The following is a 24,566-nucleotide window of genomic DNA, read 5'->3' as shown; positions in this document are numbered from 1 at the left end:
ATATTGTTCCATTTTATAAAGGTTTCACGATTTTTATGGGTGTTTTAAAATAGACATAGACACTTGAAATTACTATCATCACGTCTCAAATCACCTAGAATTCTTAGTATTTTTCAATTGCAAGAGCAATTTGAAGTTTATTCATCTTAATACTCCAGAAGTAATGATTCTACTGACTTTGTTAGACTGCTATTAGAGGGGCCCATCTTTCTGGATGAGAAGTCTCTCCTGGAGCCATAGAAGAGTTGATGGCCTACCCCATAGGTTGTTAACAGACTGTGAAGCAGTCTGTTGGATCCTGTGGGGACAGGACACGGGGCAGTTCCCTTTCCCCTTTTTATTGTGGTGTGGTGATGGTTTTCAGTGTCTGCTACAGGTAAGGCGCTCAATGTTGTTAACATGCCCTTTTTCATTGCCTCAGTATTTTGATATTTTCATTGGCTGTTAAACGTGGAAACTTTTTAACATGCTTTGTCGCATTTATATGCTACAGGTTACAAAGTGAGAGCCTTGTATACACTTCAATACTTAAAAAGTACCCGTACTCAGTACTCAGCCGGCAGCATAATGAAAAGTGGGACTAGACACGGTGTCCATATGGAGAGGAAAAAATATACATAGAATATTTTAAACAAAATGTATTCATTGTATAAATGGAATCCTTCTGTAACTTTGGTAACTGCATACTTGTTGTTTGGTAATGAACCAGAGGAGGTATAATACTCTAGAATTGTGTAACATTAAAGTGTAAACTTTGTGTTTAAAGAGAGAGAACATTTTATGGTGTGTACTTTTAAAAAGGAAGCAAAGCTGCATGCAACAGCTTGAAAATGTATATTTAGGTATTAAAGGTGCAATACTGGTTACGAAAACCCCAGTTCTTCCCACTGGGGAGCTGCCTTTATTTAATCCTAGGAAATACCCCTTCCCCCCAAAAATAGCCACAATTCATATTCCCTCTCCCCTCTGTATAGTATGTTTATTACCATAGTCTTAACTGGTATGTCTATAAAGTTGCACCCCCAGTCTGCTGAGCCTTGCTATTTATTGTAAATTCTCCTTTCACAGTAACTGTTAAATCTACTAGGGCCCGGGACTGTATGGCTTTATGCTGAAGATTGGCTGGATGCGTCCTCTGCTGTGTGTTGTAGACATTTAATGTGGTTGTCTCCTGCTTTATTTTACTGTGACTTGTTAAGGAAGCCTAGGACCTCATTTGGCTCCCTTGAGAGAGGTTGAGGGTGCACCTTTATGAATATGGAAAGGTTCATCACAGTAATTGTCTCTGCCTTCTCATTTCTACACCAACCTCCCCTGGTGTTGGGATGAATGTTTGGGATCTAGGGGTTTTTTGTTTTGTTTTGTTTTGTTTTGTTTTCCTCTTCCTTAATTTGCCAAGTATTGCACTATTAATACCAGCCCCTGACATGAAAGAAACCAACCACACTGGTGTGTACAATCAGACAAGCAAGGTTGTATATTAAGGAAATTTGAGCAAGCTGCCCTGAAGAAAGGCATAGTGACAAGATGAGAGAGATGCATTGTTTGGAGATGTGTTTAGCCAGTGCCCTTCTTCCCCACGAGCCCTGCCAAGGCTCAGAGCGGTACTGGCTTTTAAAGGGAAAGGCCTTCATTTCTTCGTTTATCCCCCCAGCAGCGCTGGAGAGCGAGGTGGCTTCAATAAGCCTGGTGGTAAGTTTTTGAGTATTACCATGGATAGTGTTTAAAAAAAATACAGTCAGTTTTTTAGAAAACTATAATTTTTACTAGTTTCATAAGTGGTTTAAAAATGACAAAAGACACTAATGGGCACTGCCGGCATTGTCTTAGGGGTAATAAGGTTAACCTATGGTTACAAACGAAGGGTAACAAAGTATTGACCAACTGCTTCTATAATATGGGGGAAGAGTACAGCTTTAATTTGGTTTATGTGGAGGAAAATTTTTGACTTTAATTTAACACTAATTTGGCACATGAAGCATTGAGAGTGTATTTGGTTAATGGTTTAGAAACAAACGAGCAAAGGAAAAAAGAAAACCCTAGCAAACTTCACAAACGCTAAAGGGGCACTGCTCCATTTTAGCAGTGCGGGTCATTTTGAATTAATGAGTCCCCATCAAATGGTGGTCTAGTAGATAGCTGTGTGTGTTTGTAAGGTTTGTAGCTTGCAAGGCTTGCACTGATAATGTTTTATATGATCTTTCCTGGTTGGCAGGACCCATGGATGAAGGACCAGATCTTGATCTAGGTAACTTTAAATTATTTTGGTTTTGGTTTCTGAGAGAGGGTTTCTCTGTGTAGCCTTGGCTGTCCTGGACTCACTTTGTAGATCAAACTGGTCTCAAACTCACAGTGATCACCTGCCTCTGCCTCCCAAGTGCAATAATGCCCAATTGCTTGAGAAGCCCCTATTATTAGTTGGCTCTGATGGGACATGCCTGGGAGGTTGAAAGTGAGAGTTAGGAGTCTGGTTGAAGGGCAGCCTATATCCAAAAAAGCCACTATTAACACAGGGCAGTAAGTAATTCTGTTTTATTTTCTCTGGAAGGCCTTCCTATAGATCCCGATGAAGACTCTGACAACAGTGCAATTTATGTGCAAGGATTAAATGACAATGTGACTCTGGATGATCTGGCAGACTTCTTCAAGCAGTGTGGGGTTGTCAAGGTGAGCTTCCCCTGCTGTTTTCTGGGTGGTGGTGGTGGTTGTTTGTTTTTTGAGACAAGATCTCATGCATTCTGGCTTGACTAGCCATAATAGCAGAGGGTGGCCTGATACTTCTGCCTCCATCTTACAGTCACAGTTTTTATAGATGAGAAATGCTGAGCAAGTCTGCTGTTCTCTTTACTTATAAATAAACTTGTTTTTTTCTGTTGTAAAAAAGGTAGGTTTGTCTAGGTATTCTCTGAATACTTAATACCTTGGAAAGTTTTTTCCCCAAATCATCAGTTGTTAAAATGCTTACTAAAATATATTGTATAACATAGATGTTTATATGTTGATATGTTTATAGATTTCCCAACATAAAAATTGAAGTTTTGTCAGGGGTGGTGGCTCACACTTTTAATCCAGTGCTGAGGGTGGGTGGGTGGTTGGTTGGTTGGTTGAAGACAGGGTTCTTACTATGTAACTCCAGCTGTACTGGAACTCCCATAGATCCACCTGCCTCTGCCTTCCTAATGCTGGGATTAAAAGATGTGTACCATCAGGGCTGGAGAGATGGCTCAGTGGTTAAGAGCACTTGACTGCTCTTGAAGAGGACCAGGTTTCAATTTCCAACACCCACATGGCAGCTCACAAAGATGTGCACCGTCACACCTGATTTGGGAGTATCCTCTAATCACTTGGCATATTACAACTTAATTCATCCTCAGCCTGAATTTTATTTTCATCTCCAAAAGATGTAGTTTTGTTTCATATTTCTATTTAGCAGCCAAATTCTGAGGTTAATACACTAGTGAATAGGGCAGGTATAGTGATTGCTACACCTTTAATCCCAGCTCTCCGGAGGCAGAAGTGGGCAAATCTCTGATTTCAAGGCCAGCCAGCCTGATCTACATACTGAGTTTCAGGACAAACAGACTACACAGTGAGAACCTATCTCAAAAACAACAAAAAGATTTATTATTTTATGTGTATGTGTTGTTTCCTGCATGAATATATGTGTACTCTGTGCATGCCTGGGGGTTAGAAGATGGTGTTAGATCCCTGGGACTAGAGTTACAGACTGTTGTGAGTGGCCATATGGCTGCTGGGTTCTCCAGAAGCATAGCAAGTGCTCTTAACTGATGAACCAACTCCAGCCTGGCATAGATTGGACGCTAATCCTGTGTGTTGGAAGTACCTTCTTCTAGCCTGTACCTTGTTCATGAAGTATTTGTTTTCTTTTATGACTATAATTGTGTTTTTGGTTGGTTGGTTGGTTTGGTATTGTGGTGGTGGTTTGACACAGGGTCTGTATAGTCCTGGGTGGCCTGGTGCCAGTCATATAGACCAGGCTGATTATCCTGTCTCTGTCTCCCCAGTGCTAGAATTAAAGGCATATGGTACCACACCCTGCTGCTCTTGGTTTGGCTGTCTGGGGCACTTGGGGTTGATAAACCCTGCATCTTTATTCTGAGTCTCCATAGCCAGGAAGTCAGGTTCTTCTGTGTTTTTGTTTTCTTTACTTTTTTTTAATGTTTGTGTGAATGTGGGAGGGGTACATACATGATCCACAGAGTGTCTCTGGAGTTCAGAGAGCAACTCGTAAAGAACCAGGTCTCTCCTGTGTGGGTCGGCACACTGATGTGCGTGGCAATTGCCTGACTAACCTTCACACAGCTGCTGTCCACTCTTTGCAGTACAGGTTACTATAAAGCAGCTTGAGAATAAATATTTTCTGATCATTAAAGCCTCAAAGGAGTACAATTGACTGTTAAAAATAGATCTTCTGGGTATGTGTTTCACGCCCGAGGAGGCCAGAAGAGGATGTCAGATCTGTCATAGAACTGGCCCTAGAAGCAGTATTGTAAACTAAGCATAGGTCTTCTGCTAGAATACCAAGTGTTCTGGTTGGTTGGTTGGTTTGGTTTGGTTTTTCGAGACAGGGTTTCTCTGTGTAGCCTTGGCTGTCCTGGACTCACTTTGTAGACCAGGCTGGTCTTGAACTCACAGTGATGCACCTGTCTCTGCCTCCCAAGTGCTGGGACTAAAGGCGTGCGCCACCACACCTGGCTCAAGTGTTCTATAAGACCTTTCTCTACCTGTTTGTGCATACATACACATTTACCATATAGTGTTAGTGATTTTCTATTGCCTTAATTACCCACTCTGGGCAAAAGTGAAACCTCGAATTTCTATTCTTACGTTTTATGCTTAAAATGTTGATTATTGGCTGGGTGTGGTAATATGCATCCTTAATCCCAGGCAGATCTCTTGAGTTGGGGACAGCCTGATCTACGTGGCAGGTTCCAGAACACAGGGAAATCATTTGTGTGGGGGGTGGTGGTGGTGGGTATTGGGGATGGTTTTGTTGTTTAGTTTATTACATTTAGACTGTGTCTCAGTGTGTATATGGAAAACTTGCAAATTGGTTAGTTCTACCATGCTGGAGACCCAACTCAGGTTGTAGGTTTGGTAACAAACATAACCTTTATCTGCTGGAATATCGTGCCAGCCTCTGTGTGTTTTAGGAAGGCCTTTTAACCAAGGCTAACCTGAAACTAACTCTGCTCCCATTCTGGCCTTGAACTAAAAATAATTCTACCTCCACATCCCAAGTACTGGGGTTATATGCATGAACCATCACATCCAGCTGTTTTTTTAAAGATTTGTTTATTTATTTAGTATGTGTGCAATGTTATCTCTGCATGTACACCTGAATACCAGAAGAGGGCACCAGATCTCATTATAGGTCGTTGTGAGCCACCATGTGGTTGCTGGGAATTGATACTGTGCACATGTGTTACGCCCACGCATTTATAAACAAAGTCTTTTTGCTAGTCTTTCCTGCTTGTTTTTATTATTTTTGGTTTTTTTTTTTTTTTTGAGACAGGGCTTCTCTGTGTGATAGTTCTGGCTGTCCTGGATGCTTTGTCGACCAGGCTGACCTCAAACTCAGATCCACCTGCCTCTGCCTCCTGTGGGCTGGGATTAAATGTGTGTGCCACCACCACCCAAATTTTTTTTTTTAAATAGTATTGGTACATGTATCCTTTTAGTTTTGGGTGGTGGGTTGGTTTGTTTTGTTTTGTTTGCGATAGTATTCCACTCTGTACCCAGTCTGTCCTGAAACAAGTGATGATCCTTCTGCCTCACCCTTTTTCTGAGTGCTGGGATTACAAGCATGAGCGACTGCCCAGTTTGTCTCAATATCATAGAGCTGGAGAGGTGGTTCAGTAATGAAGAGCAGTTGCTATTCTTTCAGGTCACCCAGGTTTGTTTCTCAATATCCACGTGGTAGCCTACAGTAGCAATTCAAGTTCCAGGGGGTCTGATACCCTCTAGTCTCTGAAGGCTAACATATACACATATTTTTTTTTTTTAAAGATTTATTTATTATGTATACAGTGTTCTGCTTGCATGTACACCAGAAGAGGGCACCAAATCTCACTATAGATGGTTGTGAGCCACCATGTGTTTGCTGGGAATTGAACTCAGGACTTTTGGAAGAGCAGGCAGTGCTCTTAACCTCTGAGCCATCTCTCCAGCCCTACACATAATCTTTTTAAGTCTTAATGCTAATTGTGTCAAAGGTGACTCAAGATAAAAGTGCTTATTACCACCTAGTCTAACAACATATATGTTAATATATGTGAGTGTTTGGCTCAGAATCTTTTTAGATACTCTCTTCCTTACTTTTGGGTCCTATAAAGAACACTCAGCTATTAGTAGATACTATGCATATGGCTGTATAGATTGCACATTTTTTGTGTGCATGTTTATTATGCAGTGTGATTTCTGGATTCAAGCTGACCACATGTAATGCTCAGCTGAAAAATCAAGAATTTGGGTAGTGCATGAAAAAAGTTTGTATAGTGTATTCACAACCTTATTGTCATTGAGGAAGGATTTTTTTCTTTCTGTGTCAGAGAGCTAGGGAATAAAACTCTGATTCTGTTTGTGTCTTCCAATGAACTGCATCCCTGGGAGTGACTTTTTCTTTTTTTTTTTTTTTTTTTGTTTTTTCGAGACAGGGTTTCTCTGTGTAGCCTTGGCCATCCTGGACTCACTTTGTAGACCAGGCTGGCCTCGAACTCACAGCGATCCGCCTGCCTCTGCCTCCCGAGTGCTGGGATTAAAGGCGTGCGCCACCACGCCCGGCTGACTTTTTCTTTTTTTTAAATAGTAGTTACGGCTCTAGTGAAGCCAGAGCCTGGCTTGTGGGTGCCTTTTAGGGTATATAGCTTGGGACTGCTGCTGCACAGGCACCAAGACCAGGATGGTTTGGGCCAGAGGTAGGGCCTACATTGCTTGCTTTAGATTTTTCTTTTTGTTTGTTTGTTTTTTGGTTTTCGAGACAGGGTTTCTCTGTAGCTTTGGCTGTCCTGGACTCACTTTGTAGACCAGGCTGGCCTCAGACTCACAGTGGTCTGATCCACCTGCCTCTGCCTTCCGAGTGCTGGGATTAAAGGTGTGTGCCACCACTACCCAGCGCTTTTGATTCTTTAATGAGCATGTCTGAGGTGCACAGTTTACCTAAATACCTATTTGTTATAGATGCTGAAGAATTAAGTATTAAATCACTTAAAGTTTTGAGACCCCCCAAGGAAGATTTAGTCTGTGGATGAGACTGTCTTTGGGGGAAAGGGGGAAGTCTTGCTGTGTTGACCTTGGCTGCCCTAGAAATAGATCTGCCTGCAGAGCACTGGGATTAAAGGTGTGAGCCTCCACACTCTGACTGCCTGTGGCATGTGGGAATGACTGTGAGCTTCTTTAAGTTTATATTAGAGTCAGGTATTTAATTGTTGCTTTATGTGTAGATGAACAAGAGAACTGGGCAACCTATGATCCATATCTACCTGGATAAGGAGACAGGAAAGCCTAAAGGTGACGCCACAGTGTCCTATGAAGATCCGCCAACTGCCAAGGCTGCCGTGGAATGGTTTGATGGTAGGATGTGCTCCTTGTCATTCTGAATTCTGCTTACTTAAGGACAGTTAGGAACTTAGAACAGTTGCGTATGTCACCTTCCAAGAAAGATTGTGTCAAAATACTGTTTTTTGCAGTCTTGAAACAAGAAGCAGGCCCACTCTAGAAGGAGGTTGCTCACCTCCTGCCCTTTATTAAGTGTTTTACTGCACAGCCCCCATGCTCAGGCTCTAGGTGCTTCGCTAAGCAGAGAGAAGAAAGTTAGAAAACCTTTCCAAATAAACATGTCAGGAGCCAGGCAGTGGTGGCGCACGCCTTTAATCCTAGCACTCAGGAGGCAGAGGCAGGCGGGTCTCTGTGAGTTTGAGGCCAGCTTGGTCTACAAAAGTGAGTCCAGGACAGCCAAGGCTACACAAGGAAACCCTGACTCTGAAAAACAAAATAAAGAACATCGGGGATAGCTGCGTAGCCAGTGATACAGTACTTACCTAATATGTTCAGTTTCTAGTGGCACAAGGGAAACAAAAACATTTGGTTGTTTTGGGTCCCTCAGCTACCACCAAGTAGCTGGGGCAGTTGTGTGCTAAGCAAGCACTCTACCACTGAGTTATATCCCCAAGCCTTTGTCTTTAAGTAAAGGTTTTATTATATGGGTAGGCTGGTTTCGTATCTTACAGCCCTGCAGAATTCTAGAATTACAGACATCTGCCACATCTGTAGTTTAAATGAATAGCTTTTGTGTTCTGGCCTCACCAGTGAGGTTACTAGGTGTTTTTTTGTTTCATTTTAGTTTTCTGCTTGTTTGGTTTTGAGACAGTCTCATGTAGTCCCCAGGCTGGCCTCAAACTCCAAATGTAGCTAGTGATGGCGTTCTTCTGCTTCCCAAATGTTGAGATTGTAGGCCTTGGCTGATTGGCTACCGTGCCCCGTTTTATGCTTCAGGAGGTGGGATCTGTTGAAAAGCAGCTGCTTGGAGAAGGAGGAGTTAAATGTGAGGGCCACTGACTTTCTGTTATCTTCTAGGGAAAGACTTTCAAGGAAGCAAACTTAAAGTTTCTCTTGCCCGAAAGAAGCCTCCAATGAACAGCATGCGGGGTGGCATGCCACCTCGTGAGGGCAGAGGGATGCCACCACCACTTCGTGGAGGTATTGGGCACTTTCTTCTGGCTGCTTCGGTGTCATTTTTAAAAGGGTTTATTAAAACTGATGTTAGACCATTGAGAACCAACATTGCATTTTTGGGCAATATGGGTAACTGGTTGGTTAGAGCAGGTGGAGACTCCCAGGAACCTCTGCCTGGATGACAATTTCATTCTATGAAAATGTCATAGTTGGAGAACAGTGTGCATGGCAGCATGGAAGAGTTTCCTGTATCAGATGCTAGAAAGAGGTGACTGTTTGTTATTGCAGGTCCTGGTGGCCCAGGAGGTCCTGGAGGACCCATGGGTCGCATGGGAGGCCGTGGAGGAGACAGAGGAGGCTTCCCCCCAAGAGGGCCCCGAGGTTCAAGAGGGAACCCCTCTGGGGGAGGAAATGTCCAACACCGAGCTGGAGACTGGCAGTGTCCCAACCCGTATGTACTTCTCCTGGCAGACTGATAGCATGCTAGTGTCATCACTCCATTCCCACTCTGGGACAGGACTTTGGGGAGTGGGGCTGACTGAGCACGCTGGGTGCTTCTGGGGTGCATTACTGCCTGTGCTTTGTGCCTAGAACCCCATGATCCTTCCTAGAGTGCGATGTGAATCTCTCCACCTTCCACAGTTCTGTTAGTGATTTCTGTTGTGATACAACTTGATGCAGGGGCTGTGGGAACCAGAACTTCGCCTGGAGAACAGAATGCAACCAGTGTAAGGCCCCTAAGCCCGAGGGCTTCCTCCCGCCACCCTTCCCACCTCCGGGTAGGTACAGGTTTTCTGGAGTACCTCAGCTTCCTGGTGATTGAGTAGTGTCTGCTCTAGGAGAAGGCTTAGCAGATCCACCACAGTGTGTCCTCCCGCCTCAGCTCCTACTGCTCTGACTCACCTGCCACTCTTCCCCCGCCTTAGGTGGTGATCGAGGCCGAGGTGGCCCTGGTGGCATGCGAGGAGGAAGAGGTGGACTTATGGACCGTGGCGGTCCTGGAGGAATGTTCAGAGGTGGCAGAGGTGGAGACAGAGGTGGCTTCCGAGGTGGCCGTGGCATGGATCGAGGTGGCTTTGGTGGTGGAAGACGAGGTGGTCCTGGGGGGCCTCCTGGACCTTTGATGGAACAGATGGGAGGAAGAAGAGGCGGACGTGGAGGACCTGGGAAAATGGATAAGTATGTGGTGGGAGAGCACTGCCCCTTCCCAGCCTTTTGGTGCAGTGAGTCCTGGGGCATCTGGAGGCTCTGTCAGGGTTCTCTGTCCTTTCCTCATTCTAACTAAAGAGTTCTTTTGCCTTGCAGAGGCGAGCACCGTCAAGAACGCAGAGACCGGCCCTACTAGAGACCTGCAGAGCTGCATTGACGACCAGATTTATTTTTTAAACCAGAAAATGTTTTAAATTTATAATTCCATATTTATAATGTTGGCCACAACATTATGATTATTCCTTGTCTGTACTTTAGTATTTTCACCATTTGTGAAGAAACATTAAAACAAGTTAAATGGTAGTGTGCTGAGTATTGTTTTCTGGGTTTTTTTTATTTTTGGCTTTTGGTTTTCTTTTTTGGTTTTTCTTTTTTTTTCCTTTTAAAGATGGTTGTTTAAGACTTAACAATGGGAACCCCTTGTGAGCATGCTCAGTATCATTGTGGAGAACCAAGAGGGCCTCTAATTGTAACAATGTTCATGGTTGTGATTTTTTTTTTTTTTTTTTAAATAAAATTCCAAATGTTTATAAACTCTCATCCCTCTCTTCCTTTGTTCTGTCTCGCCCTTGCTGGGTGGATGCAGGGGCTTGATGATGCCCTTGAAGAGGTGGCCCACTGGACACCTGTGCTTTTCATCCACTGGCTCTTCCAGACCGACAGTGAGCTTTACTAGGTTATTTGCTCCCTTCTAGAAGGTTCTGAGCCTGCTTTCAGGCCCTTAGCCATTCTAACTCCACCTATCTCAATGCACAGGGCCACCTTGTGCCTTTACTGAGACAGTAGGCCTCTGCTATGCCAACCAGTCATTCTTGGTTCCTTTGTAGCCCTCTTCCTGGCTCTAAAATGGGCCTTTCCTACCCCAGTGATTTTTGCTTTTTGAGACAGGGTTTCTCTGTGTAGCCTTGATTGTCCTGGACTTGCTTTGTGGACCAGGCTGGCCTCGGAACTCAGCGATCCACCTGCCTCTGCCTCCCGAGTGCTGGGATTAAAGGCGTGCGCCACCACACCCAGCTCCTCATCTCCTATCTTATGCTATTTTTATCTTTGGTTTTTCAGACAGTTTCTCTGTACTCCTGGCTGGCCTGGAACTCAAGCTCTCTGGGCTAGGCTGATCTTGAACTCACAGCCTGCCTCTGCCTCCCAGAGTAAATGCCACCTTGTGCTTTTAGCTGGCACCTTTTCCCAAGAACTGTCTGTTTCAGTTGACAGGAAGTAGGGCTTGGTTCTGTCAACAGCAAACAATATACCAGCCTCCATCTTACTGAGTTTAGTGTCCACTCCTAGATTGGTTTTTTGAGACAGGGTTTCTCTGTGTAGCCTTGGCTGTCCTGGACTGGCTTTGTAGCCCAGGCTGGCCTCGAACTCCGGTCCACCTGCCTCTGCCTCCTGAGAGCTGGAATTACAGGTGTGCACCACCCTTGCCCTGCTTCACTCCTAGACACTGCAAGGCTGACTGCCCTCTTCCCATCCACCATTTTCAGAGGCCAGGGCAGCAGTTGGCTCCCCTGCCATCCCATTCTGCCGCCCCGAGGGTGAGGATGAGCCTTCTGCTGTGCTTTTGTTCTCTTGCACGACATAAACTCATCAGGGTCGTTGGTCCACAGCACCTTGCTGGCTGCTTATCCGGCAGACAGTCTGAAACTTGTGAATTTTTGCCTGGTACTGGACTGCACTCAGCTCAGATACAAGTTGATTCGGCTATTTTATCTTGGATCTGCAAGAAACCCAGGGCTACATGGGGGCCCTAAGCTACTACCTTGGTCATGGTCCTCCTGGGCTTTAGTCACACCAGTGAGGTCTAGTCCCATATGCTGAGCTAGCTGAAAGGAGACTTGAGACCAGAGGACTGGAAGAGGTTTAGGGCAACTGAAGCACCTAGAAAGACTGACATGTTGAGCTGCCTGCAGGCTACGCAGTGTGCTCATGTCCCTAGCTTTGTGAGCTGTCACTTGGTCATTTTTGCAGCTGCAAGTAACTAATAGAAATGGGACTTTGTGGCATCTGTACTTTAGTCATTGTTTTCTTTATCTGGGATGAACAGATGTGTGTGGCATCTTTCCAGGAGGCTTGTCACATAACACCTGTGACCAATAAAGAGAACCTAGAGTCAGCCTTGTCTCATGTGTCCAAGTGCCTGACACCTGGTGGGTATAAGCAGGAGTCAGATACAGCTGCTGGCGGCAATTGCTACCTCAGCCTCCCTGGTTCTTTGTTTCTCTAGATCTACAAAACTATCATATTGGGTTGGCAAAATGGCTCATGGAATATGGGTACTTGCCACCACACTACTATACCCAGGATCCCACATGGTGAAAGACAGAAAAAAAAATCCCAAAAGTCTGCCTTGCATATATACCTTCATATACACAAGCAAATAAATAGATGTCATAAAAAGTACCAGTGTGGGGGCTGGAGAGATGGCTCAGTGGTTAAGAGCACTGCCTGCTCTTCCAGAGGTCCTGAGTTCAATTCCCAGCAACCATATGGTGTGGCTCACAACCATCTATAATGTGATCTGATGTCTTCTTCAGATAAAGCATTCATATACAAAAAATAAAATAAATCTTTTAAGAAAAAGTACCAGTGTGAGATTTTTTTTTTTTTTCCTCCAGGGTTTCCCTTTTTGTTATCTTGGCTGTCCTTGACTCACTTTGTAGACCAGGCTGGCCTTGAACCAGAGTGCTGGGATTAAAGGCGTGCAACACCATGCCCAACCTCTTGAGGATTCTTGCTGGGTATAACAAGCTTATTACTGCTTGTTCCAGGCTAGGTCATTTCTCAGTTCCTTCACTTAGTATTTAGTCTCCATATCCAATTTCCCCAACCTCCTCTACCTCACTCCCTGCTGGGCGTTATTTAGCAGCTCTTCACCACAACAGGCAGAGGAAATCCAGCACCTTTCTCACTACTGACTAAGCCTGACTCTCACTACCTGACTCCCTCTGAGGCTTTCTGCCCCGCCCACCACAGCCGTTATGGAACCCTTAAGACTACTAAGCCATCCTTGCCTGCTCTGAATTCCTCAACAGAGGAAGCAAGAACCTGTAATCCCAGCAGAGAGATCAGGGTAGTAAGTTCAAAGCCAGCCCAGGCTACATACCAAGACTGTCTCAGAATGTAATAAGGGCCAGGCAGGGATGGTGGACCATGTCTTTAATCCCAGCACTCGAGAAGCTGAAACAGGCAAATCTCTATGATTTTTGAGGCCAGCCTGGTCTACATAAGAAATTCCAAGCCAGCCAAGGCAACATAGTGAGATGCTGCCTCAAAAACAACAAAAATCAAAAAACAAAACAAAACAAAAAAAATTCAATGATAGTAATTCAGCAATAATAAATAAGCCTCTCTAGCTTCCACGTTCTTTCAAAAGCATGGTCCGCAAGGCCCTGTGTGACCTGCCCTATTGTCTCCACCACTCCAACCTTGCGAGTCTACTTTTCTTTTTCCTTCTTTCTTCGCTTCATTTTTGAGACAAGATTCCTCAGTGTGGAAAACTCTCCCTCCAGATATGTTCCAGCTTCCTCCTTCACCTCCTTCCTTGATCCGAGTTAACATTACAGTCTTTGCACACACCCACAGATTCCAGACTCGCCCCCTCAGCACCTCATTCCTCTCTCATGCCAGGGTCTGCTTTCCCGACAGACAAACGTAAGCATTGGGCTGGCTTGTTGGGTGAGACTTGGTTCACACAGTAGGTGCTCAATAAGTGTCTCTGGTCCTTAAGAGTGTTCCCATAACCGTCACGATCTGCTCCCTCAATTGCAGTCCTGAAGATGAAGTCTCTCCTAGAGATGATTCTCCAGTCTCTTCAGGTCTAGGGAGCATTGTGCAAGCTCTGAACATCCAAGCAGCTGGCGGTGCCCCGCCCGTCGGGCGTCAGCAGGGGGCAGGATTCCCTAGATCTTCCACACTCTTCCTCGGGCGTGAGGTTGCCCCTGCCACGCCCCCTCCTTTAACCCAACCCGCCTTCCGATCCCTGAGCTTCAACGTCCTTCTCCCCCTAAGCTACTTACTGTCCAAGGGCCATTCTAGAAGAAGAGCACCCGGTTATCTGGCCTGCAGAGGTCCACCCGGGACGGAGGTGACTCTGCAGTCCCCGGCCACTATCGCTTCCGGGAAGGCCACTATCGCGGAGGGAGGACAACCTAAAGGGTCTGAAACCCTTCTCGGAAGATCCAGGCGACTAGTTAAAGGTCTGGGAGAGGCGTCTTCTCCAGGCTCGGAGCCCAAGGCCCAGAAACGCACGGCTCCTTTAAGAGCGCGGCCCCGCCCCTTCCTGGCCGGATCCGAATTCCAGGGGGGCGGGGCGGAGCGGGCGCCGGGATGCAGCGAGCTCGGGCGGCGCCTGTGTGCGGCGGCGCGGCCCGGCTCCGGCCCCGCCGGGGCGATGCTCCCCGAGGCGGCGGGGTGAGCCAGGTGAGCGTGGGGACTCCCGGAATCAGTGTCCAGAGTGCCCGGAGGTGGGCCGGGCGGTGCGGGGTCTCCGCTTCCCAGGGCTGTGTGACCTTGACGGGCCGCGCACCCTCTCTGGACCAGGCCGCGAGCACTGCGGAGGCTCGCGGGGGGCCGTTCGGAGCCCCCGGCCTTGCAGGCACCGGCTGGAGGCGGCTTCTCGCTGAAGGCGGGGCCCGGCTGGGAGACCCGATTCCAACCCCTCCCACTGCTCCGCGACCTTCAGCGAGCCGGTACCCTTTCTGCCCCTCAGTTTCCTCATCTGTAGAATGGAGATGCGGTAGGGAAAGGCGGGGACAGCGGGCTGTGGCCTGAGCAGTGGAAACAGTCCCTCCGTGATCCTGGGCGAGGCTGCTCTCCTGTCCCTCCCTGCCCACGTGTCCTCATGTTTTTAAGTGGCATTTCTTCCTCGTGGGTGCCAACCTGTCCCTAGCCGCCGCCGCCGCCGCCGCCGCCACCCCCACGGGCCAGATGGCAAACATAAACACTTTAAGAGGGTGTAAAATTTATTGAGGCCTTTGAAGCAGGTTACGGCACTGTGAGGACAATGAAGTTTTGCTCACAGCCTGCTCTTAAACTCAGCGTTTGCTCTGTCTGAGGGGCAGGCTGGTAGAGGGTGGACCATTCTGAGCCCTTGCGTGGTCTTCACGGCAATCCTGACCTGTGTCCCCACAGTGATTCCACTGGCTCCGGGCATGGCGGACCCAGTGGCCTGCATCGCAGGCTCCGCGGCCAAGAGTGTGCGACCCTTCCGATCCAGCGAGGCCTACGTGGAGGCCATGAAGGAAGACCTGGCCGATTGGCTCAATGCCCTGTACTGTCTGGGTCTACCCGGCAGTGGTGATGGCTTCCTCACGGGCCTGGCCACAGGCACAGTCCTGTGCCAACATGCCAACGCTGTCACCGAAGCTGCCCGGGCTCTGGCTGCTGCCCGCCCAAGCCGAGGTGTGGCCTTCCAGGCACACAGTGTGGCGCCTGGCTCCTTCATGGCCCGAGACAACGTGGCCACTTTCATCGGCTGGTGCCGGGCAGAGCTGGGCGTGCCTGAAGTGCTCATGTTTGAGACAGAGGACCTGGTGCTACGCAAGAACGAGAAGAGCGTGGTGCTGTGCCTGCTGGAGGTGGCCCGCCGGGGGGCGCGCCTCGGCCTGCTCGCCCCGAGGCTGGTACAGTTTGAGCAGGAGATTGAGCGGGAGCTTCGGGCTACCCCTCAGGTCTCCAGTGTCCCTGCTGCTGAAGAGGATGCCACTGAAATGGCCACTGCACAAGGGGCCGCCACCCGCACACCCCGCATGACACCCAATGACCTCCGAAACCTCGACGAGCTGGTGAGTCTCCTCATGTACACATCGGGGTGTACGCCCTGCCCGCTCCCCCAACCTGGGGGCCGGGTGGCAGAACTGATTCCCACCCCATCCCTTAGCCTCCCGGGGCCCACCCTCTGCAGCCTGCCAAATGTATGCCTGGCCCAGAGAGACAGATAAAACCCCAGCTCTGTAGGAGCTCAGCAACAAAGTTCAGTGCATTCCTTCATTTGGAGGCCAGGAACTTGGGGCGGGTGGGGCGGGCACCTTTTGGCGCGCAGGTGCTAGACAGATGCATTAGCCTGGGCTGCATGGCTGCCACCCCTGAAGGAGACTGGATGTAGGAAGCTCTTGGGAGACCCGATGGAGAAAAGAAAAGCCTAGCCCCATTACCGCTGATCCTGGGAACAGGAAGTGCTGTTGGGAAGATAGGAGGTACAGGCCTCCCGCTCCCTCTGCCTTTCCCGAGACCTAGGTGTCCCTGCCACCCCCGCAGCTGGACCAAGAGTTTCTTTCTTATCAGTAGCTTAGGACTATGATGTGCTTGCCCAAGAGTCACTTGCCTGATGATGTGGGCAGAACGAACACCTTGTCCCCACCCATCCCCAGCCCCGGGCCTCGGTCACCCAAGGCCCCACTTGCTCATTCCTTCTGATGCCACCCCACCGTGGTAGGGAGGCGGGTAGGCATAGTCAGCCTGCCATCTCCTACCTCCGTTGACATGTGTGCAGTAGTGTGCTTGCCACTGGGGAGGGGAGGGGAGACTTTGTAATTGTTGGGGGGGGGGGTGCCTCGGATTTGTATGCTCGGCTGGGAGCATAGGCGCCCTGCACTCATTCTGGACCTGCCTGTTGGTGCTGTGGACCTCAGGGGTGTGAAGAGGTTATGAATGGCTCATGGGCTTAAGACCCTTCAGGGTGGCCGGGCAGTGGTGGCTCACGCCTTTAATCCCAGCACTCGGGAGGCAGAGGCAGGTGGATCACTGTGAGTTCGAGGCCAGCCTGGTCTACAAAGCGAGTCCAGGACATCCAGGACTACACAGAGAAACTCTGTCTCAAAAAACCAAAAAAAAAAAAAACAAAAAAAAAACCTTCAGGGTGTTTCTTCCAGGGGACAGTCCTTGGCTTATCCTCTCATTCTGCTTGGCTTCCAGTGCCCAGTGCTCCTACAATGAACAGGCAAAAGGTCCTGTGTGGGAGGGAGTGGGTGTTTCCTCCTGCCCAGCAGCTGATGTTAAAACCTCTGGAGGAGGAACTTGACCCTTGACCTTCAGCCATCTTTTTCTCTGGCTTCAGGTGAGGGAGATCCTGGGCCATTGCACCTGCCCAGACCAGTTTCCCATGATCAAGGTCTCAGAGGGGAAGTACCGAGTGGGAGATTCCAGCTTGCTCATCTTCGTGAGGGTAAGCGAGGAGAGGAAAGACCCGGTGCAGCCACTCAGGGGTGGGCTAGGTGGCCCACAGTGACCTGCCCTCCTGCCCGCAGGTGCTGAGAAGCCATGTGATGGTGCGTGTAGGTGGCGGTTGGGACACACTGGAGCACTACCTAGACAAACATGACCCTTGCCGCTGCTCCTCCACTGGTAGGTGCCTGGCAGGAGTGTGGGCAGGGCAGGGATGGTCTCTCAGGCCCTGCCCCTCACTGACGGCGTCCATCTCCACAGCCCACCGTCTGTCCCAGCAGAGGGCAGGTACTTTCTCTCCGCAGAGGGGATCACCCACTCCTACCCCCCGCCCTAGTAGCCCAGTCCCTGGGTGTGAGCGCCGCGGCTCCCGGCCTGAAGTGACCCCCATCAGCCTGCGAAGCACAAAGGAGGGGCCTGAGGCCCCACTCAGGTGAGATGTCGGGAGGATCACTTCAGGAGCTACCAGGGCTGGTGGGGGTGGGGCGTCCGCCTGGGCGCGGTGACTCACACCCTGGGAAAAGTTTCGGCGTGTGGGGGCGGGCCTGGCTTTCCTTCTCCATGGCAACCCAGACAAAACCAACAACACAGCTAGGGCGGGCTCCCGGTGGTGGCCTGTCCAACCCTGGCGTCGGAAGCCTGGGGCGGAGAGTCACGGCCTCAGCCTAGACGCTCGGTTGTGCTTGGAAGTCCCCTGGCCGAGCCCACGCCTCACCAGCTCGCTGCACCCGCGCCAGTGATGCACATCTCTCTCGCTCCCCGCCTCAGGCCCCGCGATCAGCTGCCCCCCCTTCCCCGCTCCCGCCGCTCCTCCGGGGACAGTGACTCCTCAGCCTCCTCAGCCCAGAGCGGCACCCTGGGTGCCCGCAGTGACGACGCGGCCTCTGGCTCCCGGAGGGAGCGGCCCAACCACCGGCTGACCTCCGGTGTCCCAGCCTCCCCGAGACGAACGGCCGCCCCTCGCAGCCAGTCTCGAGACCGGCTGGACCGGGGACGGCCCCGCATGGCTCCGGGAGGCCGAGGCGCTCAGCTGTCGGCCTCCAGCCCAGTGCGACGCGCCCGCAGCCAGAGCCGCGATGAACAGGCGGTGCTGGTGGTGCGCAGGGACCGAGACGGGCAACACTCATGGGTGGCCCGGGGCAGGGGTAGTGGTGGACCTGGGGGTTCTGGAAGGAGCACCCCGCAGACTCCACGTGCCCGCAGCCCTGCAGCACCCCGGCCTTCCAGGGTCCCGAGCCCAGGCCCAGAGCTGGCTGCCACACCTGCCAGCGCCTTTCGCACACCCCTGCAGCTTGACCCACAGCAGGAACAGCAACTGTTCAGGCGCCTGGAAGAGGAATTCTTGGCCAATGCCCGCGCCTTGGAGGCTGCTACCAGCCACACCCCCATGGGATCAGCCCCTGACCCTCCAGCTCCGGACTCTGCTTACTGTTCATCCAGCTCCTCATCTTCATCACTCAGTGTCCTGGGTAGCAAGTGTGGACCACCCGGGGAATCAGGCCGCACAGCCAATGGGCTGCCTGGGCCCCGCAGCCAAGCTCTGTCCAGTTCTTCCGATGAAGGCAGCCCCTGCCTTGCAGTAGGGGGGTCACTGGATGCAACCAGGAGCTCTCTGCCTGGCCCAGAACCCTCATTGGCCTGGGCAAGGGGGCGGATAGACACACAGCCAGACCGTAAACCCTCACGCATCCCCACACCTCGGGGACCCCGCCGCCCATCAGGACCCATGGAGCTTGGGGCTTGGCATGCCCTGCAGTCGGTCACCCCAAGGACCGAGCCAGATTCTTCAATGTGATGGACCGGCTCAGCTATACACACACACCCCATTCCATTTTCTTTTGTGGCCTTAACCTACCCTCTGCATCAGGGACGCCCCCCTTCCACCTCTTGAGCACCAGACCTCATGGGCCCAAACCCCGCAGGACCACATGGCACCATGGGAAACCCGTTGTACATTCCGGTTTGGGGGGTGAGCATTGCTATTTAATTACTAATATTATTGAATGCCTTACAGGAGACCGGGCCAGGCCGGTGTCCTGAGGACTTGCGGTCCAGTAAGCAGAACCTCTGACAGTAAAGTTTTGCTCCAGCTCCTGTTTTTGGGGGGGACTGAGCCTTCATTATATGTTGGAATTCTATTTACTGACTTGGAGGGTGCCAGGCCTCCACATTCTCACCTGCCTATTGCCAGAACAAGAAACCTTTCATGTGTGCGTTTAAATTGTTTTTATTACCTGGTAAGGCATGACTTAAAAAGTGTCGAGCAGTGGAGAGGCAGGTGGGTCTTTGTAATTCGATGATAGCCAAGGCTACGTAGTGAGACCTTTTCTCAAAATGTGTCTCCGGTAAAGCTCCAAGGGCTGTACTAACGCTTTCCACCACGCTTATATATCCAAGTCTTCTCCATCCGTGATTGTGACCCAATAAGGTCTCAGATAAAACTGATATTGTCCAATGATTGGGAGTCGGCTGGGTCCAATCAAGGTCAACGAAAGCCCATCCGCACAGATTGTGGGTGGGAGCCTGCTTTCATGAGATTTCTCTGTCCAATCGGGTCACATGAGGCTACAGCGCGCTGGATGCAGCGCCCCCTGCAGGCGCAGGGCCGGGTGCGCAGGGCGCGTGCGCACCAGAGCACACCGCAGAAGCTCTCGGAAGAGACGCAGCACGTGCCAGTTGTATTTGGCTGAACACTCGAGGTAGCCGCAGCGCCAGCCCCGGCGAACTAGAGTTGCCAGTGCACGACGAGGTCCGAAGCGCAGCCGCTGACGGTCCCGCTTGTTGCCTACCACGAGGATGGGTGCCTCTGGCGCGCCCGCCGGCCTGGAGGCCAGATGGATATCAGAGAGACACTGCTGGAGACTCCATGGCCGGAGGAAACCCTCCCCACGTGTACAAATGCAGGTGGGTCCCCTCCTACAGCCAGAGCCTCTTGGGTGTGCCTCAAACCTTACACATCAAGAGACCTTCAGATGGGTACAAAGTATGATCCAGAAGCGCCCAGACCAGACTACAGCATCCCCAGCAAGACCTCCCCCTCTAGCCCAACCCCTCACCTTTTTTCTGCTATGCGCTGTCTCAGGGCTTTCACATAATCGAAACTGTCCGGGCTGCAGATGTCGTAGACCAGCACAAAGGCGTCTGTGTCCTGCAAGCTCCAGTCTTTAGGGTCCGGCCACTCCTAGGGGTAAAGTCTGGGGTTTGCAGCAGACCCTCCTACTCCAAAAACCCGATGGTTCATCCTCAGACCCCATCACCTCTCAGAACTCCACGCTCCCTCCCACAGGCCAGATTTCCCAGCTGTGTCTTGTCAGTCCCTATGTCTTGGGCCTCCTGTCAAACTACTGCCCTCCCAACCTATGCTACTAGCTGCCAGGTACTGGCTCTGCCTTTCACAGGCAGATGGTGACTGTGACTGTCCTGGAGCAGTTGTACAGGCGAAGTCTCTGGCCTAAGCACCTGATACTCTTTCCCCCTTTCAATAGTCTTACAGCTTCTTTTCCCCAAAACTTCATTCAGCCTCCCAGGTGCTGCTCAAATGCCAGCTCCACTGGGAAACCCTCAAAGGCACCCTGTGCCAAAGATTGGGAGTCTGTCTGGACTTTGCACCAATTACTAAGTTTTTGCTCCAGGGCACAGAAATGAGGGCGCAGTGGCCCTCTATAGAAAGGATACTCCTGTCCTGGTCTTGACTGTCACAGCGGTGCAGCTCTGGCAGTGCTGTGCCACAGGCTGGTTCAGACGCCAGCTTAGGCAGGCAAGGAAGACTAGAAACAGCTACAGGACGCCTCCAGGCTAACGTAGAAGCTCGCATGCAATACACCTAAACACACACTCGCCTAATCCCAGAACAGGCTCTGGCGTCCTGGGTCAGTCCACGTGGACACACACGTGGACACCAAGTGCGCACACACACACACTCCACATTTGAACCGCTACCTCGAGACTTCTGGGGCTTGAGCCGGGGCCAGCGCCGTCACCATCGCGGATACTCAGGTCGTAGACAGCGCCGTCGAGCAGCACGGCGGGCCGGTAGAGGCGGGGACCGTCCGTGGGCCGGTGGCGCTCGGGGTAGTCACCGAACAGGAACTGGCGGATGATGGCGGTCTTGCCCACTCCCGGAGCACCCAGAACAGCCACACGCAGGCTGCCGCCCATGGCTGGCCCGCGCTCCCGCGCTCGGCGCCAGGGAGCTTCATGAGCCGGCCCCGCGCCTTGCCTGCCCTGCCCGGGACACCCGCGTCGCGCCGCCTACAGCACCTGGGCCGCAAGAGGCCAGGACCGAGGACCCAGAGAGCGGGCGGCGGCGGACGGACCCGCAGCTCCGCAAGGAGAGCGTACCCGGAGTGGTGCAGACTCGTCCCCGCCCGCAGCTCCGTGTCCTCCTTGCTCAGGCGCCGGGAGCCGCCGCCTCAGCCAGCCGCACGGGGGGGGAGCAAGCGAGCAGGGCCTCCGGGAGGCGGCGATGAGGTAACCATCCGCCCCGCCCCTCCCGGGGAGGGTCGCGGCTCAGTGACTGCCAGGCGCGCCGCCAGCCCGGCTAGTGGCTAGTTCCCCAGGTGGCAGGTGCTCCCCTCAATGGTTCCAAAACAGAAGCCTCTGGGCGCCACTTCCCTGCTCCTCCAATACTGCTGGCTGTTGACCAACTCCAGGACCTTGGAGTCAGGCTATCTGGGGTCAGACCCAGCCCAGGGCGGAGTGACCTTGGGCCAGTCTGCGTGTTGCGCTTTGGGTCTGTGTCCCCTTGTCCAGCTAAGGTCAATGGCTTCAAGGCTTCCTCCTGTTTCGTGAGATCCTAAGCGCCAGGATTCTTTTCTGGGCTTTCCCTGTGTCATCTTTGAACCTGCAGCCTCAGCCTAGTATTCTTGGTTTACGGAGGAGGAAACTGAGGCTGGAAGAGAGGTGTCTCAGAGTGAGAAGGGCGGTGGGACCCTGGCCTGGGCCTCCCTCTCCTCTGGGAACTTTCTCACCTTCATTACAGCCACAAGGACAAATGGCCAGAAGAACTGTCTCAGAGGACCGGCCTGGAGGGGAGGTGGGGGGGGCAATCGGGTGTGAGCTCAGCATCTCAGCCCCAAACCCATGGGTCAGTACATAGAGTCCCTCACAGGACTGCATCACGCCCCTCCCCCTTCCTCTTACAGTTTGGAAAGTCTGGGTTTGCCCAGCTTCCATCTGGTTCTTCTGTCTACTCACTAGGAGGGCTCCCATGCCTCTGCCCTCCACCCAGGTGCTGTGATGTGCAGACATCTGGCTTTGCGCTAACCAAGGCTCTCGTGTATTCATCTGTTCCACAAACACCGCATTTCAGCGTGCTGAAACGAATTTAAGAAGAAAAAGAACTGTCTCCCCCTTAGGAGGGAGGGAAGGCTCTAGGGCTGCTTAGCTCCAGGCCTCTAAAGGCCTGGCCTGGGACTAAGTGGAAGAGAAGGCAGGAGCGTGTGAAGGGGCCAGAAGGCACCCTCCTGCAGGGAGCAGGTGGCAGCGGTGCGGGGGTGGGGGGGGGGGAGGTTGGTGCGGGAGGGGGGGATAGGCCTTGAAGACTGGGTTCTCTTCCTCTTCCCAGAATGGACAAAGAGCCTGGTCTGATTTTATTCCCCACTTCAGCCACGAAAGATATTCTAGGCCTTTAAGTTCAGAGGAGGCAGCTGGCCTTTTTATTTTTATTTTCATTTTTTTCTTTTTCCCCTCTTGCTGAGTTTCCCTAGAATGACTTCTGTTGTTTCCAGGTTCCCAGGCTTCTGAGACTTGGAAGCTGCTTTTCGCCGAAAGGAAACTGCGATTTCACGGTCATTGGGCACCAAGAGTCAACTCAGGCAATGAAATGGGGCCTTGGGGGTCAGACCCTTCCTCCCACAGCCATGTCATCTATGCTGATTGCTTAGATTCTAGAGCCTCTGTTTCCGGTCTCTATAAAAGAGGGGGTACCCAGGCTGGTAGTATAACATGCATGTGTAACCCAGAAGACCAGGGACTGCAGAGCAAGACCTTTTCTCAAAATAATAGTCTGGACCTCATAGGGCGGTTGTGGGATACATGGAGTGACATGGCGAGGAAGACAATGAGGCTGGGAAAGGAAATCTGTAAAGAGGAATAATTTGTTGTTGTTGTTTTGTTTTGTTTATTTATTTATTTATTTATTTTGTTTTTGTTTTTTCGAGACAGGATTTCTCTGTAGCCCTGGCTGTCCTAGACTTGCTTTGTACACCAGGCTAGCCTGGAACTCACAGTGATCTGCCTGCCTCTGTCTCCTGAGTGCTGGGATTACAGGTGTGCACCACCACACCCAGCAATAATTCCATTTTTTAAATTTATTTTTTGTGATTTTTTTGGAGGGTTTTTTTTTGGCGGGGGGGGGGGTGGGTTTGAGGCAGGGTTTTCTGTGTATCCCTGGCAGACCTGGATCTCCCTTCGTAGACCAGGGTAGGCTCGAACTCACATCGATCCACCTGCCCACGCCTCCTGAGTGCTGAGATTAAAGGTGTTCACCATCACTACCTGCCAATAATTTCATTTTCTATGGAAATGAAAAGATGCCATGGTGGGGTAGGTGTGTCCACATTGTAAGCGGGCATATGTGTTTTCTGTGTGTGTCAGCTGTGAGGACTGGAGGAACACCCCTGAATAACAGCAAGTACATTCAAACCCAGGTCTTGGTTTGGGACTCTATGTCCAATGACAGGAACCAGACTCTTTGAGAAATGGCCAGCCGAAAGGTTGGGACAGGACAAACAGCCCAGAATAGCCTGGGCAGCCAGGACAAAGAGGAAATGCCAAAACAAATAAATTAGCACAAGGATGGTGTGTCAGAAGGACAGGAAAAGGGCTTCTGATGGCTGGAGCTGTTCCTGCTGCAGCACTGTTACAGCCTGGTGACAGCAGACCCGCCCGGCCACCGTGGTGTGCTCCTGTAATCCCAGCTCAGAGGCTGAGGCAAAAGGATGGAGCATGAGGCCTGTCTAGGTTGTGTAGTAACCTTGTCTCCAAAGTCAGTAAAGTGCTTGCCTGCTGCGTGATCATGAAGGCCTGAGTTGGGATGCCTGGCACCCACATAGACAGTGCATGGAACCCCAGCTCAGGGAAGGCAGGCATAGGAGGACCCTGAGACGTAGACACACCGGCTCAAAGGAAAAAAAAAGAAAAAAAAAAGAAAAGAAAAAAAAATGGAGCATGACCTTCACATGTATGCATGCTCACCCACATACATGCACACACACAAATGAACATGCACACACACACACACACACACACAACAACCAAAAAAGCACAAAAACTAATCCATAGGTCCAAATTGATAAAAATGATTGAATGCAGAAATAATCCTGGAAGAATAAACAAGAAACGTCTGGGGGCAGAGGACAGAACTTCCCAGGCTAGGGATGGCTCTGCCCACAGCACCTGCCTCCCAAGGGCCAGGCTGTGTCCCGAGCTCTGGAAAGAAAAGAAAAATTCGAAGGAAGCAGGGCACGATGTTGACTCAGGCCTGAATCCCAGCACTGAGG

General features: G+C 50.9%; 3 protein-coding genes across 3 annotated transcripts; 2 read left to right on the top strand and 1 right to left on the bottom strand.

Annotated features, from left to right (window-relative positions):
- The first annotated feature begins 13 nt into the window (after positions 1-13).
- Ewsr1 (EWS RNA binding protein 1) lies at positions 14-10,225 on the top strand. The gene is made up of 9 exons (XM_051165098.1): positions 14-1,692; positions 2,216-2,248; positions 2,549-2,667; positions 7,464-7,593; positions 8,596-8,718; positions 8,983-9,145; positions 9,376-9,473; positions 9,621-9,873; positions 10,000-10,225. The coding sequence occupies exons 2-9, from the start codon at positions 2,221-2,223 to the stop codon at positions 10,037-10,039; spliced, it is 954 nt and encodes a 317-aa protein (XP_051021055.1). The 5' UTR covers positions 14-1,692; positions 2,216-2,220; the 3' UTR covers positions 10,040-10,225.
- A 4,006-nt stretch (positions 10,226-14,231) lies between these two features.
- On the top strand, positions 14,232-18,859 carry Gas2l1 (growth arrest specific 2 like 1). Its single transcript, XM_051164782.1, has 6 exons — positions 14,232-14,322; positions 15,034-15,686; positions 16,958-17,065; positions 17,148-17,244; positions 17,326-17,497; positions 17,833-18,859. Exons 2-6 carry the CDS (start codon positions 15,054-15,056, stop codon positions 18,857-18,859), a joined length of 2,037 nt encoding a protein of 678 aa, XP_051020739.1. The 5' UTR covers positions 14,232-14,322; positions 15,034-15,053.
- A 728-nt stretch (positions 18,860-19,587) lies between these two features.
- Rasl10a (RAS like family 10 member A) lies at positions 19,588-21,344 on the bottom strand. The gene is made up of 3 exons (XM_051164781.1): positions 21,004-21,344; positions 20,121-20,245; positions 19,588-19,887 (listed from the first exon to the last, which is right to left on the bottom strand). Exons 1-3 carry the CDS (start codon positions 21,220-21,222, stop codon positions 19,620-19,622), a joined length of 612 nt encoding a protein of 203 aa, XP_051020738.1. The 5' UTR covers positions 21,223-21,344; the 3' UTR covers positions 19,588-19,619.
- Between the last annotated feature and the right edge of the window lie 3,222 nt (positions 21,345-24,566).

Source organism: Acomys russatus, chromosome 22, assembly GCF_903995435.1.
Source record: "Acomys russatus chromosome 22, mAcoRus1.1, whole genome shotgun sequence".
NCBI lineage: Eukaryota > Metazoa > Chordata > Mammalia > Rodentia > Muridae > Acomys > Acomys russatus.
This window is presented reverse-complemented; position numbering and strand designations above follow the sequence as displayed.

Bases quoted from the DNA above. Each gene is read 5' to 3' on its own strand.
- Ewsr1 (XM_051165098.1), top strand. From the start codon at position 2,221: ATGGATGAAGGACCAGATCTTGATCTAG. The intron at 9,474-9,620 runs GTAGGTACAGGT...CCCCCGCCTTAG, and splicing joins GCCACCCTTCCCACCTCCGG to GTGGTGATCGAGGCCGAGGT. The intron at 9,874-9,999 runs GTATGTGGTGGG...TTTGCCTTGCAG, and splicing joins GGACCTGGGAAAATGGATAA to AGGCGAGCACCGTCAAGAAC.
- Gas2l1 (XM_051164782.1), top strand. From the start codon at position 15,054: ATGGCGGACCCAGTGGCCTGCATCGCAGGCTCCGCGGCCAAGAGTGTG. The intron at 17,066-17,147 runs GTAAGCGAGGAG...TCCTGCCCGCAG, and splicing joins GCTTGCTCATCTTCGTGAGG to GTGCTGAGAAGCCATGTGAT. The intron at 17,245-17,325 runs GTAGGTGCCTGG...CCATCTCCACAG, and splicing joins TTGCCGCTGCTCCTCCACTG to CCCACCGTCTGTCCCAGCAG.
- Rasl10a (XM_051164781.1), bottom strand. From the start codon at position 21,222: ATGGGCGGCAGCCTGCGTGTGGCTGTTCTGGGTGCTCCGGGAGTGGGC. The intron at 20,246-21,003 runs GTAGCGGTTCAA...CTTTACCCCTAG, and splicing joins CAAGCCCCAGAAGTCTCGAG to GAGTGGCCGGACCCTAAAGA. The intron at 19,888-20,120 runs GTGAGGGGTTGG...TCTGGCCTCCAG, and splicing joins CAGCGCATAGCAGAAAAAAG to GCCGGCGGGCGCGCCAGAGG.